We start from the raw sequence: 13,769 nt of genomic DNA, 5'->3' as shown, positions 1-13,769 counted from the left end.
CATCTTCCAAGATTACTCTGATGTTATCTGCCAGTGCACTATATAACTCTTCCATATAATCTATCCAAACATTCTTCTCCTTTTCCATACATATGGTCTTTTCCCCACATTTATTTAACATCCCTTGTTTGTTCACTTTCTTGGCATATATTCTTGTTGAAGATGTCACTATTCTGTACATTTCTTCCAATTTTTCTTTCTTTTCCAGTTCTTCTATTTCCTCAAATTGTTTCCTTATTCAATCCTCTCTAGCATACTCAGTAAACTTTCTTAGTTCACTATACAGTTTTCTGTATTATTCTGAACTGTCATATTCCCATTTTCAACCTAGTGACTACACTCTTTCCTATAGTCCCACATTCTTCAATTTCTCAACATCTCATTTCTTTATCTGTTGTCTTTTCTTAATGTGCTTCAATCTTGTCCTAGTATCTCATACAAGTAAATTTTGTATGTACCAGCATATCCATCTAGAAAGATTTTTGCTGTCTTAATGCTATTTTTATAAAAGCCATTTGATATCTATCAATATCACCTGGAGCTTTCCACGTTTTTATCCCCTTTAATTGTCTTTCCCAGTCCAAAGTCTCCAACTGTGTTGTCCCTTCTTCCCTTTCCCACTATACTATTACAGTCTCACATCATTCCAGTTCTTACTTGTCCCTTCCCATTTTCTTCTCATTTCCTCAGTCTGCCCATATATATTTTCCAATCCCTCTTCATTTTCATCCGATGTTAGCACATAAATGTAAATAATCAATGTATCCACAGGTTTGTTTTATGCTTTCACTGCTAACACTCTGGAATAATCCTATGTGTGCGCGCGCACACACACACACACACACACACACACACACACACACACACACACACACACACAGCAACAAATACTTACCTTTGAAGCTGAATTGGACTGGAGAAACAACAAACTCTTTCAATTGGAGCTGTGTGGGAGTTGTGCAGACTTGTTTTGAGCAAACAACAGCTGAGGAAATAAAACACTGTCCTAAAACACTTGAGCCTTTCCTACTGAAAACAGTCAACTGTGAAAATGCCAATTTCTGTGTTTCTCAATAGCAAAACAAATGTAGGGAGCACCATCAGTAGAGCACAGTATAGCACATACAAGTTAACTTCTATAAGCAGGAAACTAAGCATACAATGAAGGAACATATGCTCATATCTGATAATCTGAAGTGCTAACAGATGCCTGTCTGACCTATTTCAGTAAACTAAGGAAATCTAAAAGTGGCCACCTGAAGCAGTTACAACAGCTTTTCTTATATATTAAGAACTGCAACACGTTTATAGTAGCTTATACAATAATTCGGTAAATTTTACACTCTGATGTTTGGCAGTAACTATTACAAAGGAGAAAACTTATTTCTTAACAAATACAGACTTATGCCACCAAACTGTTAATTTAAATAACACCCCTAACTCTCTCTCTCTCTCTCTCTCTCTCTCTCTCTCTCTCTCTCTCTCCCCCTCTCTCCTTCCCCACCCTCTTCTTCTCTGCAGTTACTTAGTTTCAAAGATTTGATTCCAGAATATTTTGCTTTTAAATGGCAGAAGTAAATGAGACATAGAAAAGGAAGTAAACAAGTGTATTTAATGCCTACAAATGAAAGTCTTAAAAGTAGTGTAATTGGTGTATTTTTTCCTGACAATCACAATTTTATTACCAAATCCATTTTTAAATCACACTCATCTGCAACAGGATGGACTTTTCAAAACAGAAATAAAGAAAACAGTACAATACTTTCACATAGTTGAGAACTTCTGGTCCCATATCACATTATTACAGAGTTGAAAACAACATTGAATTGTAAATTACAATCACTGAAAAACAGTGAAGTCATGATCACTAAAACAAACAAGTCTCCACACAGTTACAGGTATGAAGACAATAAGCAACTGTAAAATCCTCATCACTAAAAGAGTGAAGTCACAAACAATCAAAAAATAAAATAAAAAAGAGGTGCCCATATTATCACATCATTTAAATATGTGAAAACAACTTCTTATTGTAAATGTTTAATCACTGACACAGTGAAGTCATGAACACTACAATAATATAGTTTCCCAGAATAAAGCTTAGCAAGGTCTTGTTCCCATGAAGTCACTTATTCTGTTGAATATTTCATGGGTAAGTGCCTATTCACCTGCAGTGCAAAAAACTGACTTTTTCTACATGCCAATAGGCATTTGATTCTCATATACAGATCAGACAACCTATTAACTTCACTGTGTAGTGACAATCCACTCTCACAGTTATAAAACTGTTTTTGCAACATGTTTCTCTACTTCAACAGAAGGTATGGCAAGCATCCACAAAATTCCCATGCAGAATATGTGTAAATCACAATGACAGCAACATTGCACTAAGTTTTACACATATTTTGTATCTATTAAAGATAGCAAGTGTAGTTACATATTAATCACCACAACAAAGAAATATTCTGAACAATAAAGAAAGAATACAATGCAACTTATTTATTAACCCTTCAAGTTGGGTGCCCCGAGTATGTATTCACGTACTGTGAGCATCTGGACTGGCAGTATTCTGAGTGTGTACTCGCCATTTGCAGTCTAACTGTTACAACAGTTGATGATTACAATGATACTGACAGTTTGGAAGAAACAATAAAAAACGTGAAGTAGAAACTGAGGATCATGAGGACGTCACACGAGTTGCACCAGTGCAAAATGTCAGTATGAAGAAGACTGGATGTGGGAAGAAGTCAACTATTCTTCTGTTGCCTTTAAAAACACTGTTTGTTGGTGAATGTGAACCTGTGATACAGGTGAATTTTGCAGCAGAAGCATTAAAAAAAAAAGACATATTTATGTGAAATAATCACATGTGAAACTAACCATTATGCTGCAGATTTAGTTGCTACAGTAACCCCAAGAGGCAGAAGAGTACAAAAGCCTCAGTGCATTAAATAACACAATATTTTTATCGGTGGTGTAGATCTGAAAGATTGGAAATACAACCTTCTGTCAAGGAAGGAAGAAGATGTAAAGTAGTACATAAAAATGTTTAGAAGGTTAATCAATACTATAAAGCATGATGCCTTTATTTTTTATCAAGCCGGTGGAAAGACAAAGGAAGAAGTACATGTAAATTTCAGGCTACTACTCACACCAGAACTGCTGGAAATTCACAGGAATAATGTAGCTTAACCTCTGTGTGATTGCCCTTCAGAAGGTGTTATGCCTGACCCACCCACAACAAGGCATTTCAAACCGTATAAGAGCAAGCTTAAAATGAGATGAACAGTATGCTGCAAGAAACAGCATTCTGCTGCAGAGACTGCAGTGTAGGACTTTGTTTCAAAGATTTTTTCAAGCTATTGTATAAAGAAAACCAATTTTAAATAATAATGTATGTTTTAATCATACCAAACATATATTGTTAATTTCTGAAACCTTTATTTCTTTCCTACTAATAATTTCCTAACTACGGCAAGTTCATTAGCAGCCAGACATATAAACTACCACCAGTGCACTAGGCATGCGCACAGACTCTACCAACTTGAAGGGCTAATATAATTGAATACATCAAATACATCACAATATCAAACAGTAAGTTTCTAGTAATGTCTATCACACACAAATTTTAAGCAACACAAAAAACTAGTGATAAGGAGAGGGGAGGGAAAAATCAAAATTTTTCTAAACCTGATTTGAAAGTAAAATAGTAAATCTACACTCGCATAATGTTCTAAAACGAACACATTCACATTTGTTCCAAGGTTTTCATTACTTGGCATTGTTACAATATTTAGAATTAAAACCTATAAAATGTATTTAAAAAAACGTACATAGTACAAGTCTTCATATTATCAGCAATAAGGCATTTTTAAACATTAAAAATGTCAATTATAAAAATACAAATAAAATAAATTAAAACCAATTTTAAATTCATTGTCATTTAAAACAATAAGCACTCACATAGGAATACTGGATTTGGGGGAGGGGGGGGGGGGGGCAGGGGGGGGGAGGGAATTGCAACCAAACTGAGAAGTTCATTTTCCTTCTTCTGGTCACACACATTTAAATTCTATATGTCACTAACACACCACCATTCAACTCAGGAAAACTGACACCACAACACAGAGGCACAGATACTGTAGCTCCTGATCTATGCTTATCAGGCATCAGCTGAATGTATACTTCACAGAAGCTGTAAAAGACTTACTTTTGAATACAAGATGGAACTGTATAATACATGCTCCAGTTCTACAATCCTTCATACTTCTACACTTATGCATGCTAAGTCAGTCTTCTCTTATGTAAATTTGGTAAAATCTTCGTCTGTTATGTAGTGATACCTACATTTCTCAATCCTTTGAGAAATAATCCGTAAGTATGCACAGCACATGTGTGCACATGCACGCATGTGTGCACACACAAAACACACACACACACACACACACACACACACACACACACACACACACACACACACACACACAGAGCTCATCTCAGAGGTAGTTGAGGTGACAACACTTTTCTTCGGATTTACAACATGAGAGCAAGCCACTTTACATAAAATATTAGCAGCCCTTAAAAAGTGGTACTTCCACTTAAAGTCTACACACAAGTTGCAAGTAAAAACCTCAGTTTTGTTTGTTATATCCACGGACTCACTGTCTGTAACTCTGTGCTGTCAACACTGTGCTGCCAGGAGTTACATAGTCTCCTATCATTAAACTGTTGTTCACTGGGTAATGAGAAGTATTCTGGAGGACTAGTTGATGAGTCTGAAAATAATAATAATAATAATAATAATATAAATATTACAAAGAGAAACACAATAATTTAATTTGTTATTGTCATGTAGCAGTACCAAACATTGAAAAAACAGATTCATCCAGGTTTCTTCCATTTCATGTCCCACTTGTACAAAGTTGAAAGACATATATTCTTAATTTTAATAATACTACACACTAACACAGTGATGTTTTATACTATTTGTGAAAAAATTCTACAAAAAGATCCTTGGTACCTGAATGCAGCAGTCCAGTAACTGTAAGGAGAACAGACAGCGATTATCGGTCACCGTATGTTCATTCAGAGTTTCTTAGCGAATGTTGGCAAAATAAAGTAGGAGGAAGTATTGGTAGAGCCTACTTTGGACACAAAACTGAATGGAAATTGTAACAAATAATCACAATGAAATTGTCCCTCAAACTGTTTGGCTGACACAGAAAATCGAGCAGATTACGACAATGAAAACCCACTCAGTCACCAATGCTGATCACCCCACTCTGAAACTTAGAACAACAGACTGGACAGAATGCTTTTGCAGTCCAACAATGTGTGTGGATGCAATCCTCCTCGTGAGTTTCAAAAATAACCTCTGTGTCAGCAAGGGTGAAACTACCAAGTTTACATGTAGGTATGTCAAGCACTAGTCCTCCTTTGCCATAAGAACTTGCAAATCACAGCAGCCAATCTCATAATTTTTGTCCAGTCTTCTATACAAGGACACTATATCATTGGAGATGCCATTAATTATTTTTGTATTAAATTCAGTAAGAGTCATCAGATCCTACACAATCTAGGGTAATTATGTACCAATTTATTATTGTAGTTGCCATGTAGCAACAACAAAAGTGTACACTTATGTGAAACATAGAAACTGCTCACAATGTTCCTGGAATAAAATAATCTGTTTCCACTTATGCAAATGGTTTTGATTATAATGAGAGAGAATATTCTGTGTTCTCGGATAAGCTACACCGATGGACAGATACAACTGTCTCTCTGTAAAGTCCTCTATCACGAGTCACATCAAGGGATGTCGAACTTTTAGATCAAACAACCTGAAACCCACTTTTCCATGCAATAGTATCATTAATTTTCTTATTGTGTTTTGAGATGAGAACAACAAACTCAATCACAGCAATTTGGACCAATCTGAAATTTATCTGAGATTAGTGAGACACTACCTTATACAAAGTGACTATGCTAAGCTGCTGACCCAACTATTTCTGGAACCATTTAAGGTATATTAATTTTGTTTTCACCCAAAAGAATTTTACGAAGGTCCTCACCTAAACTACACACAGTCTCTTTCCATTGCTACATTAAGTACAGAGATAGTGGCATCAACTTTGCTTTTTCAAATAAAATTATAGTAATTTCCCTCACTAGTGTAATAGTTCTAAAACAGACCAATTCAATGGCATTTTACACTTCATAATCAAATTACTAGTTTCAGGGTAATTATAATAGTTAGAAATAATTTACCATTTTTGAACATGAAACCACTGGTTATCTTACAAAGAAGTTCTTAATAGGCACTTAGGGAAATATGTCACATTGCACAAGGAGGAAACTGTTTTGTACCATTGCAACACCAGTATAAAATGAGCACCAAGGAATTGTAGCTTTCATTCTGTCTGTGTTATTCATGTGTGTTGAGTGCTGTTTGGTTTAAAAAAATATGCTTCATTCACAAATCAAGAGAAACTGGATATGATACTACCACGCACAGAATGCAGAAGGAACATGAAGACAACAGTTGAACTGTATGCACAAAGGTATCCTGACACAAGGTGTACAACAAGAATGACAGTTTGTATTGAAAGTGCACTGGAATACCTTGCAAAGGGTATTAACAAGCCTGTAATGAGCATATCAAGCAAAATAGATGTTCAGGCAGTTTTTACTCATAAGAAGCAAGGCGGGGGAAGAAGCAAGGCGGGAGAAGACACATGGAGTTCTGTCACTTGGTTCTGAAGCAAGATCAGGACAACGTGTTTCTTCTTGGAATTATTTGTGCCAATCAAACTACATTTACGATCATGCAGAGTTGAATGCATTATTGCATCACCAAGAACCCAGACTAGCTGAGGCAGGTTGAAAATTGGAGGCAGTTGAGAGTGAAAGTATGGTGATGGGTTATCGAAGACTATGTGACTGGTCTGTACTTCATTGAAGAAACCTAACAGGTAAAATATGACACACACCATTTCTTAGCAAAGTGCTGCCAGCTCTCCCAGAGGAAGTACCACTCGAAATATGTAGATGTATGTGGTACCAACACAATAGCTGCCCAGCTCACTACTTGCTTATTTTTCAGAACGCTCTAGCCCAGCTGTTTCCTGCTCGCTGGATAGGATGTAAAGATATTGTCAGTTGGCCTGCTTGTTTGTTTGTTTGTTTATTTGATTTGATGCCACAGAACTTTTCTCCACTGAACTTTTTCTCTGGGCAAAACTGAAAGATAACATCTACGCAGAAGTCCTGGCGATTCAAGAGGATTTAAAACTTCATACTGTGCAGCACATGCTACGATGTTTATGGAATCTCTTTGGTCCATTCAGACACCCTTGCAGTAACAACTGCTAACAAGTATTGCAATAGATGGTGGGCATTTCAAACATCTGACAAATGAAATTTTAAGGAAGTGTTCATGACCACATTCTTTCACAATTTCATTTTTGTTGCTGTTACTGATGTAACTTTGTAATGGGAGTGTTAATCTCAACATTAAACTTATGATGCAATGTTATAGTATGTTTTACGAAATCGTTATGATGTTCACGTTTCTTTCAAAGCTCTGCAGAAACAAGAGCAGAACTGTTACTACAGTCAAATGGTGAATCATCCTAAGATGCCATGTATTTAGCTTCCAGTTGGTGTGTCAGTCCAACCACATGTATGCATGTCAGATTAGTATCTGTTTTAAGTTAATTAAATTTTACAATTCATCTGGGTGAAAACAGAATTACAATGTCTTAAATAGTTCAGGAAATATCAAAGATGAAAAGCTTGCTTCAATTCCCATGTGCAAGTAAGTAAAATGATAGAAAATGCTCTCATTTGTAGGCTGCCACTACAGCTAGCTGCTATCATTAAATTTCTGATGAGGGAAAAGACGACAAAAGGTGCAAGCAATTTGTTAACGCTGAGAAAGTCGATGCACAAATTTCAGCAGGAAAAGACGATGGTGAGGGGAATGGGATTCAAATACTACTTCAAAAAGGCAAAGAAATAAAGAAAGAGCACGCAATAAAATATCCGATGGATAAATGTCTTGTTAGAAAGCAATGTTGTGATATGGTGAACAATACCACAAAACATCAACTATGAGAAAGTTAACAGCTTTTGTCACACAGGCTAGCAAGGAAACTCAAAAAAAGTCCTGCCTATGGGATTCTGTTTTATAAGACATCATAATAAATAAGTCTAAAAACAACACACAGTTTTAGAAAAGACATACTATTACAGATTTTTATGAAAAATGAATAATCAAAAATAAAGTAGCTGGCAGCCCTTTTTGACAAAACTGAATTCATAAATATGGCACTGAGTATGTGATACCAAGCTCACAAGGAACATTGTTGAATGAAAGTGATATTCAGCGTTTAATCATTATGTTATACAGGGCATTAGCACACAGATGTGTAGTGCGTAGAAGCACTCCAGTTTTATTAGAAAGTATGTTGTTACTACCTCCTCTCCCTGGCAAGGCCTTCAAATTTCCTGGGACAGGTAATAACATGTTCCTGTTCCCACTGATAACTGTTAGTTTAGTTTGAACTTTTGTTACAAAACAAAAACAGTAAACTCCTGAAAGGATATTGAAGAATTCATTCCCCAATTTTAATAACAATGACATCTTCATTTCATTTGCGAAGTATGCAAATTGTTAAATAAAACCAACCTGTTCAGACAACTTGCAAAAAATCTCTGTTTGTGACTTAAGCGCAAACTTTAATCACAGTCTCTGCATGAGAAAGAAGCAAGAGCTATGAATATCTGCAATATCAAGTCGCTTAAAGTAATACTGTCTCCTACCGCGGGAGAAGGGCAATTAATCAAACTGACAATGCCACACAACATTTAACATTATCTTTGACTTGAGTACAAAGTCAACAACAATCACTAGTTGCCTGTAAGACCAGTAGCAGGAACCTAATTTATTGCAGACACATACTTTCAGCAACAATCGTTACTACTGTGGTACATAAAACTAAAATTGTATTGTCACAGAATAAATACGCTACTACGCTCCTAACCCATCACTGCCTTTCTGAAACACACACACACACACACACACACACACACACACACACACACTTCTAAATACAGAATTACTAACCGGTGATGTAAATAACGTTGGTGATATTCCACCACCTATCAACTGGGCAGCCTGGGTAGATGTAGCAGTTCCTGCACATACTCGTTGACGTCCAGTACTTGAAATGGATCCTGGGTGAATATTCGGTTGACCATCTGCATGAATTGAAATGCAATGAAACACTTCGAATTTAATTTGTACTGCACAGCTATCTTTAGCATATTTCATGCAAAATTAAAAGGAAAAACACACTGGTTATATAAAGCTATGTTACAGCACATAAAACAGCAGCTGGTTCCAAATTAAATAACCTGGAAGGAAACACTAGATCATGCAGATTAGTTGTATCATTGCTACAATAATGAATGACAGGAAGAATTTTCTGCATTCTGGATAACATAACAGTCAGACACTACCATACAGGCCAAGTACTGTTTGTCCATGATAATTTGACGATTTTGCTGGTGCTGCCAGAAGCAGAGAAAATCAGCACTAGTTGAAAGATATTCACTTGTTGTAGAGTGCTGCCCACATTGAGATGCCCATAGATGTCAAGCATGATTGTATGCATTGAAAGGCTTGCATCCACTAACTAATGATTAGCTTCTGCAAGCAATTTCCGAGGTGAATTTTATCCATAGTGGATACTGTTGAACTCTGTGACTGTTCCTTTATAAGGTGTAGAAAAATTTCCACTACCAGTCACAATAAAAGATTATTTGTCACATGACCGGTTTAGGGCTTGTGCCCATCCTCAGGTGTTTATACATTCATGTCCATGTTTATATTGCTGGAGATCACTGTATAAATACAAAGAAAATTATTTGCTGGTGACTAAACAGATACAAGTGGAACAATTGTAAGTAAAAGGCAGCATTTGTCAAAAACATATCTGTAATGCCACTTACAATTGTTCCACTTGTATCTGTTTAGTCACCAGCAAATAATTTTCTTTGTATTTATACAGTGATCTCCAGCAATATAAACATGTACATGAATGTATAAACACCTGAGGATAGGCACAAGCCCGAAACCAGTCATGTGATGAATGTTGTTGTTGTGGTCTTCACAGCCCTGAGACTGGTTTGATGCAGTTCTCCATGCTACTATATCCTGTGCAAGCTTCTTCATCTCCCAGTACCTACTGCAGCCTACATCCTTCTGAATCTGCTTAGTGTTTTCATCTCTTGGTCTCCCTCTACAATTTTTACCCACCATGCTGCCCTCCAGTACTAAATTGGCGATCCCTTGATGCCTCAGAACATGTCCTACCAACCGATCCCTCCTTCTAGTCAAGTTGTGCCACAAACTCCTCTTCTCCCCAATTCTATTCAAAACCTCCTCATTAGTTATGTGATCTACCTATCTAATCTTCAGCATTCTTCTGTAGCACCACATTTCAAAAGCTTCTATTCTCTTCTTGTCTAAACTATTTATCGTCCATGTTTCACTTCGATACATGGCTACACTCCATACAAATACTTTCAGAAATGACTTCCTGACACTTAAATCAATACTCGATGTTAACAAATTTCTCTTCTTCAGAAACGCTTTCCTTGCCATTGCCAGTCTACATTTTATATCCTCTCTACTTCGACCATCATCAGTTATTTTGCTCCCCAAATAGCAAAACTCCTTTACTACTTTAAGTGTCTCATTTCCTAATCTAATTCCCTCAGGATCACCCGAGTTAATTCGACTGATGAATAAATAATCTTTTATTGTGACTGGTAGCGGAAATTTTTCAAAATTTCTGAGGCGTTTACATTGACACAAGAACTTATTCAAGTTTGCTTCTTCAAGTCACTGGGACAAGCTAATTTCATGAACTTTCAGCTAGTGCTTCTTACAGAAGTGCAGTGGTGCTTAAAAACCAGAGCAGTCGCTACTGTCATTGCATTATTATTCATTAATAACAGTTGAGACGTAACACAAAAATGAAGGGGGGGGGGGGGGGGGGGGGGGAAATAAGAGGAAATGTTAGGTTCAAAAATGGATTCACATGAGAACACATCAATGTCAACAAGAAATAATATTGAATGAATTAAAATCAGAGGGCTGGATTTAGATTAAAAACTTTCTGAGGAAGTCATATGCAAATTTCGAATGTCTCTTGTCTACTTTACAATCAAGTATTTGATAACTGAATACAAAAAGTCAGGAGCTATCTCACCAAGAAATTGTTTTTGACAGCCCTTACAAGATTGGTTATTAAACTGACTGTTGGACAAATGACAATGCAGAAACAATCTTTTTATTAATTGTTTATCGAACTGACAAGGAACTTCACTTTTTACATAGAACAATGTTTACAAAACAACATCCAGGTTTCTTGGTACACTTAGAAACTTATCAAGAACCTCATCATCACTAACTATAATGTCTCTGTGGACAGGAAGTAAAGCAAGCTCGTTAAGGCTACTTTCAGATGTACTGCTCCTTAGGTAAGTCTTCAATCTCCTCAGACTGGATAAAGTTCACTCTACAGTTGCGACAGAAATGGGAAGAACTGCGAGTGATTTCAGAAGGATATAAATGTTGGGGAAGACTGTCTTGTCACGTCTTTCAAGATAACTCATAGCTGTTTTTCGAAGATTAGAAGGATTTTCCTGACTCTACTATTCTCTCCACAACATAAACTCACTTTGTGCAATATCTTTATGTGACAAATCTTCTTCGTAGAAATTAAAAGCAGCATCCAATGAACAGAAATCTGTTGTAATACACAACTATGGAAGAATGTTTTGTATGGGTGCAACTCTTTCCTTGAGAGATTCAAAGCATTCTTTATGTGAGTTACAAAAATCGTGCAGGTATGGCACATAGACAGCTTGTCGGTAGTATTCTTCTTCTGTGGTGTAAGGGACATTGTTATATGCTGACTGAAGGCAACAAATACTTGGAATCTCTTCCTTAATGTCAAGTTTGGCCAGTGAATGTCTTCACTTCATTATACAAGGCTTTAAATGAGTCATCTGCATTTGCCCTTTCCTTTGACAGAAGGTGTAAGATACTCGTAACATTAGTCAAGGCCTGGGGAAGATCAATATTTTTGTTTTGAAGCTGCTCAGATAAGTTAGGGGTGATTGACAACACCTGGATCAAAACAAAAAAATTAACAAGAAATGTAAATTGACTAATAGCTCTACTTAGAGTAAGAGCCTTAGATGCCGTGTGACTTAATTTTATTATTTAGCAAAGGGAGAGAAAGATATGCTCCAAATTTAAGTCTGGGGATTCTTTCATTTGTCAGCCAAAAGAACAGAAATATTGAAATCAATGATTTATGAATGTTGTCCAGAACAAAAGAAAGGGAAACTTATTTTACTGTGTGAATCCCAATGGGTAGGAAGGCACAGCTCAGTACTTTTCTTTATTTTATGACACCCATACAGTTTCTTATAGAAGGTATTTTGCTTGCATCCGACACATACAAATTTAGAGTGTCTGAAGAACGATGTGTATATAGGGCCAACAATAGCTTTTCTGTGATGGAAGCTTGTACACCTCTGACTTGCCCACTCATTGTGGCAGCAACATCATACCTTTGGCCTCATTTTGTTTAGGTCAAGACCTAATGCTGACAAGGTCTTCAATATTGTGTCAGCCAAACCTGCTCCAGTGCCATCATAAATGGGGACGAATGCCAGGAGATCTACTCAGATTTTGAAAGCTTGCTCCTCTACATAATGTACACAGAGAAAATTGTTCAATTTGACAGATGTCAGTGGTGTCATCTGCTAAAACAGAATAAAAAAACCAGACTTTCTGGCATTTCTACAACTTTTAATTGTATTAAGTGACCAACTGTGTTAATAAGTTCATTTTGAATGAAAGAACTTGTATACATTGTCTTCCCATCACTGGTCATTAATTGGTCTTTAAGAATATGATCTCCACTGCTGGCTCTGTATCTTAACAGTGATCGCAAATTTACATCATTTTCGTCCACTTCTTCAAGGTTTCCTCGCCCAGGGTCACAATGACCCCTTAGAGCTATCTGCTGTTAATTATTTCGGGGGGGGGGGGGGGGGGGGGGGAGGCAAATCCCTGCCCCTGCCCCTACCATTTGCCAATGTTATGCGCAGTTGAAAGCTTCAGGATGGCTCTGCAAGGGGAAATCAATGAGTCAACCAGTAACAAGTGAACAAACAGTTGACTGTGTGCATGTGTGTTTCACACGCAGCCAACTGAGTCGATAAACAGAGCAAGCAGAGAGCAGAACATACGACAAGCAAATGTTTTGAAGATCTTAAGGTAACACCAAAGTCAGAGATTTCAATTTTTGACAGAGTTGCAACAGCTTATGGCAGAGGACAAGTTTTGTGAGAAACTCATCTTCATTGATCAAGTAACATTTTTTATGAATTGCACAGGGAACAGGCATGACATCCAACTCTGGGGACAGTGAACTCCCACACTAACATGCAGCACATTCAAGATTTAACAAAAGTTAATGTGTTCTGTGGAGTCTCTCAGTTTACAATTTATGGTCCTGTTTTCTTCTGCGAAAAGACTGTTACAAGAATCATGTATCTAGGCATGTCAGAAAACTGACTCATGCCACAAATGGAAACCGACAGTGCCATCTACCAACAGGATGGTGTTCCACTCCACTTCCATTATGATGTTCATGAATTCTTAAATGGGAATCTGAGAATGTCGT

General features: G+C 36.9%; 1 protein-coding gene across 4 annotated transcripts in view; it reads right to left on the bottom strand.

The window, feature by feature from the left end:
• Positions 1-1,624: 1,624 nt before the first annotated feature.
• The window catches only part of LOC124555060 (probable histone-arginine methyltransferase CARMER), a 103,386-nt gene continuing 91,241 nt past the window's right edge, over positions 1,625-13,769 (bottom strand). For all 4 annotated transcript variants that reach the window (XM_047128835.1, XM_047128837.1, XM_047128836.1 and 1 more), the window contains exons 11-12: positions 9,125-9,258; positions 1,625-4,772 (exon numbers count right to left, since the gene is read on the bottom strand). In XM_047128835.1, the coding sequence (XP_046984791.1) occupies positions 4,656-4,772; positions 9,125-9,258 (251 nt within the window). In that variant the 3' untranslated portion in view covers positions 1,625-4,655. The remainder of the gene's footprint in view (positions 4,773-9,124; positions 9,259-13,769) is intronic.

This window comes from Schistocerca americana, chromosome X, assembly GCF_021461395.2.
Source record: "Schistocerca americana isolate TAMUIC-IGC-003095 chromosome X, iqSchAmer2.1, whole genome shotgun sequence".
NCBI classification, from domain to species: Eukaryota; Metazoa; Arthropoda; class Insecta; order Orthoptera; family Acrididae; genus Schistocerca; species Schistocerca americana.
Note: the sequence above shows the minus strand (reverse complement) of the source record. Positions and strands in the feature narration are given on the sequence as shown.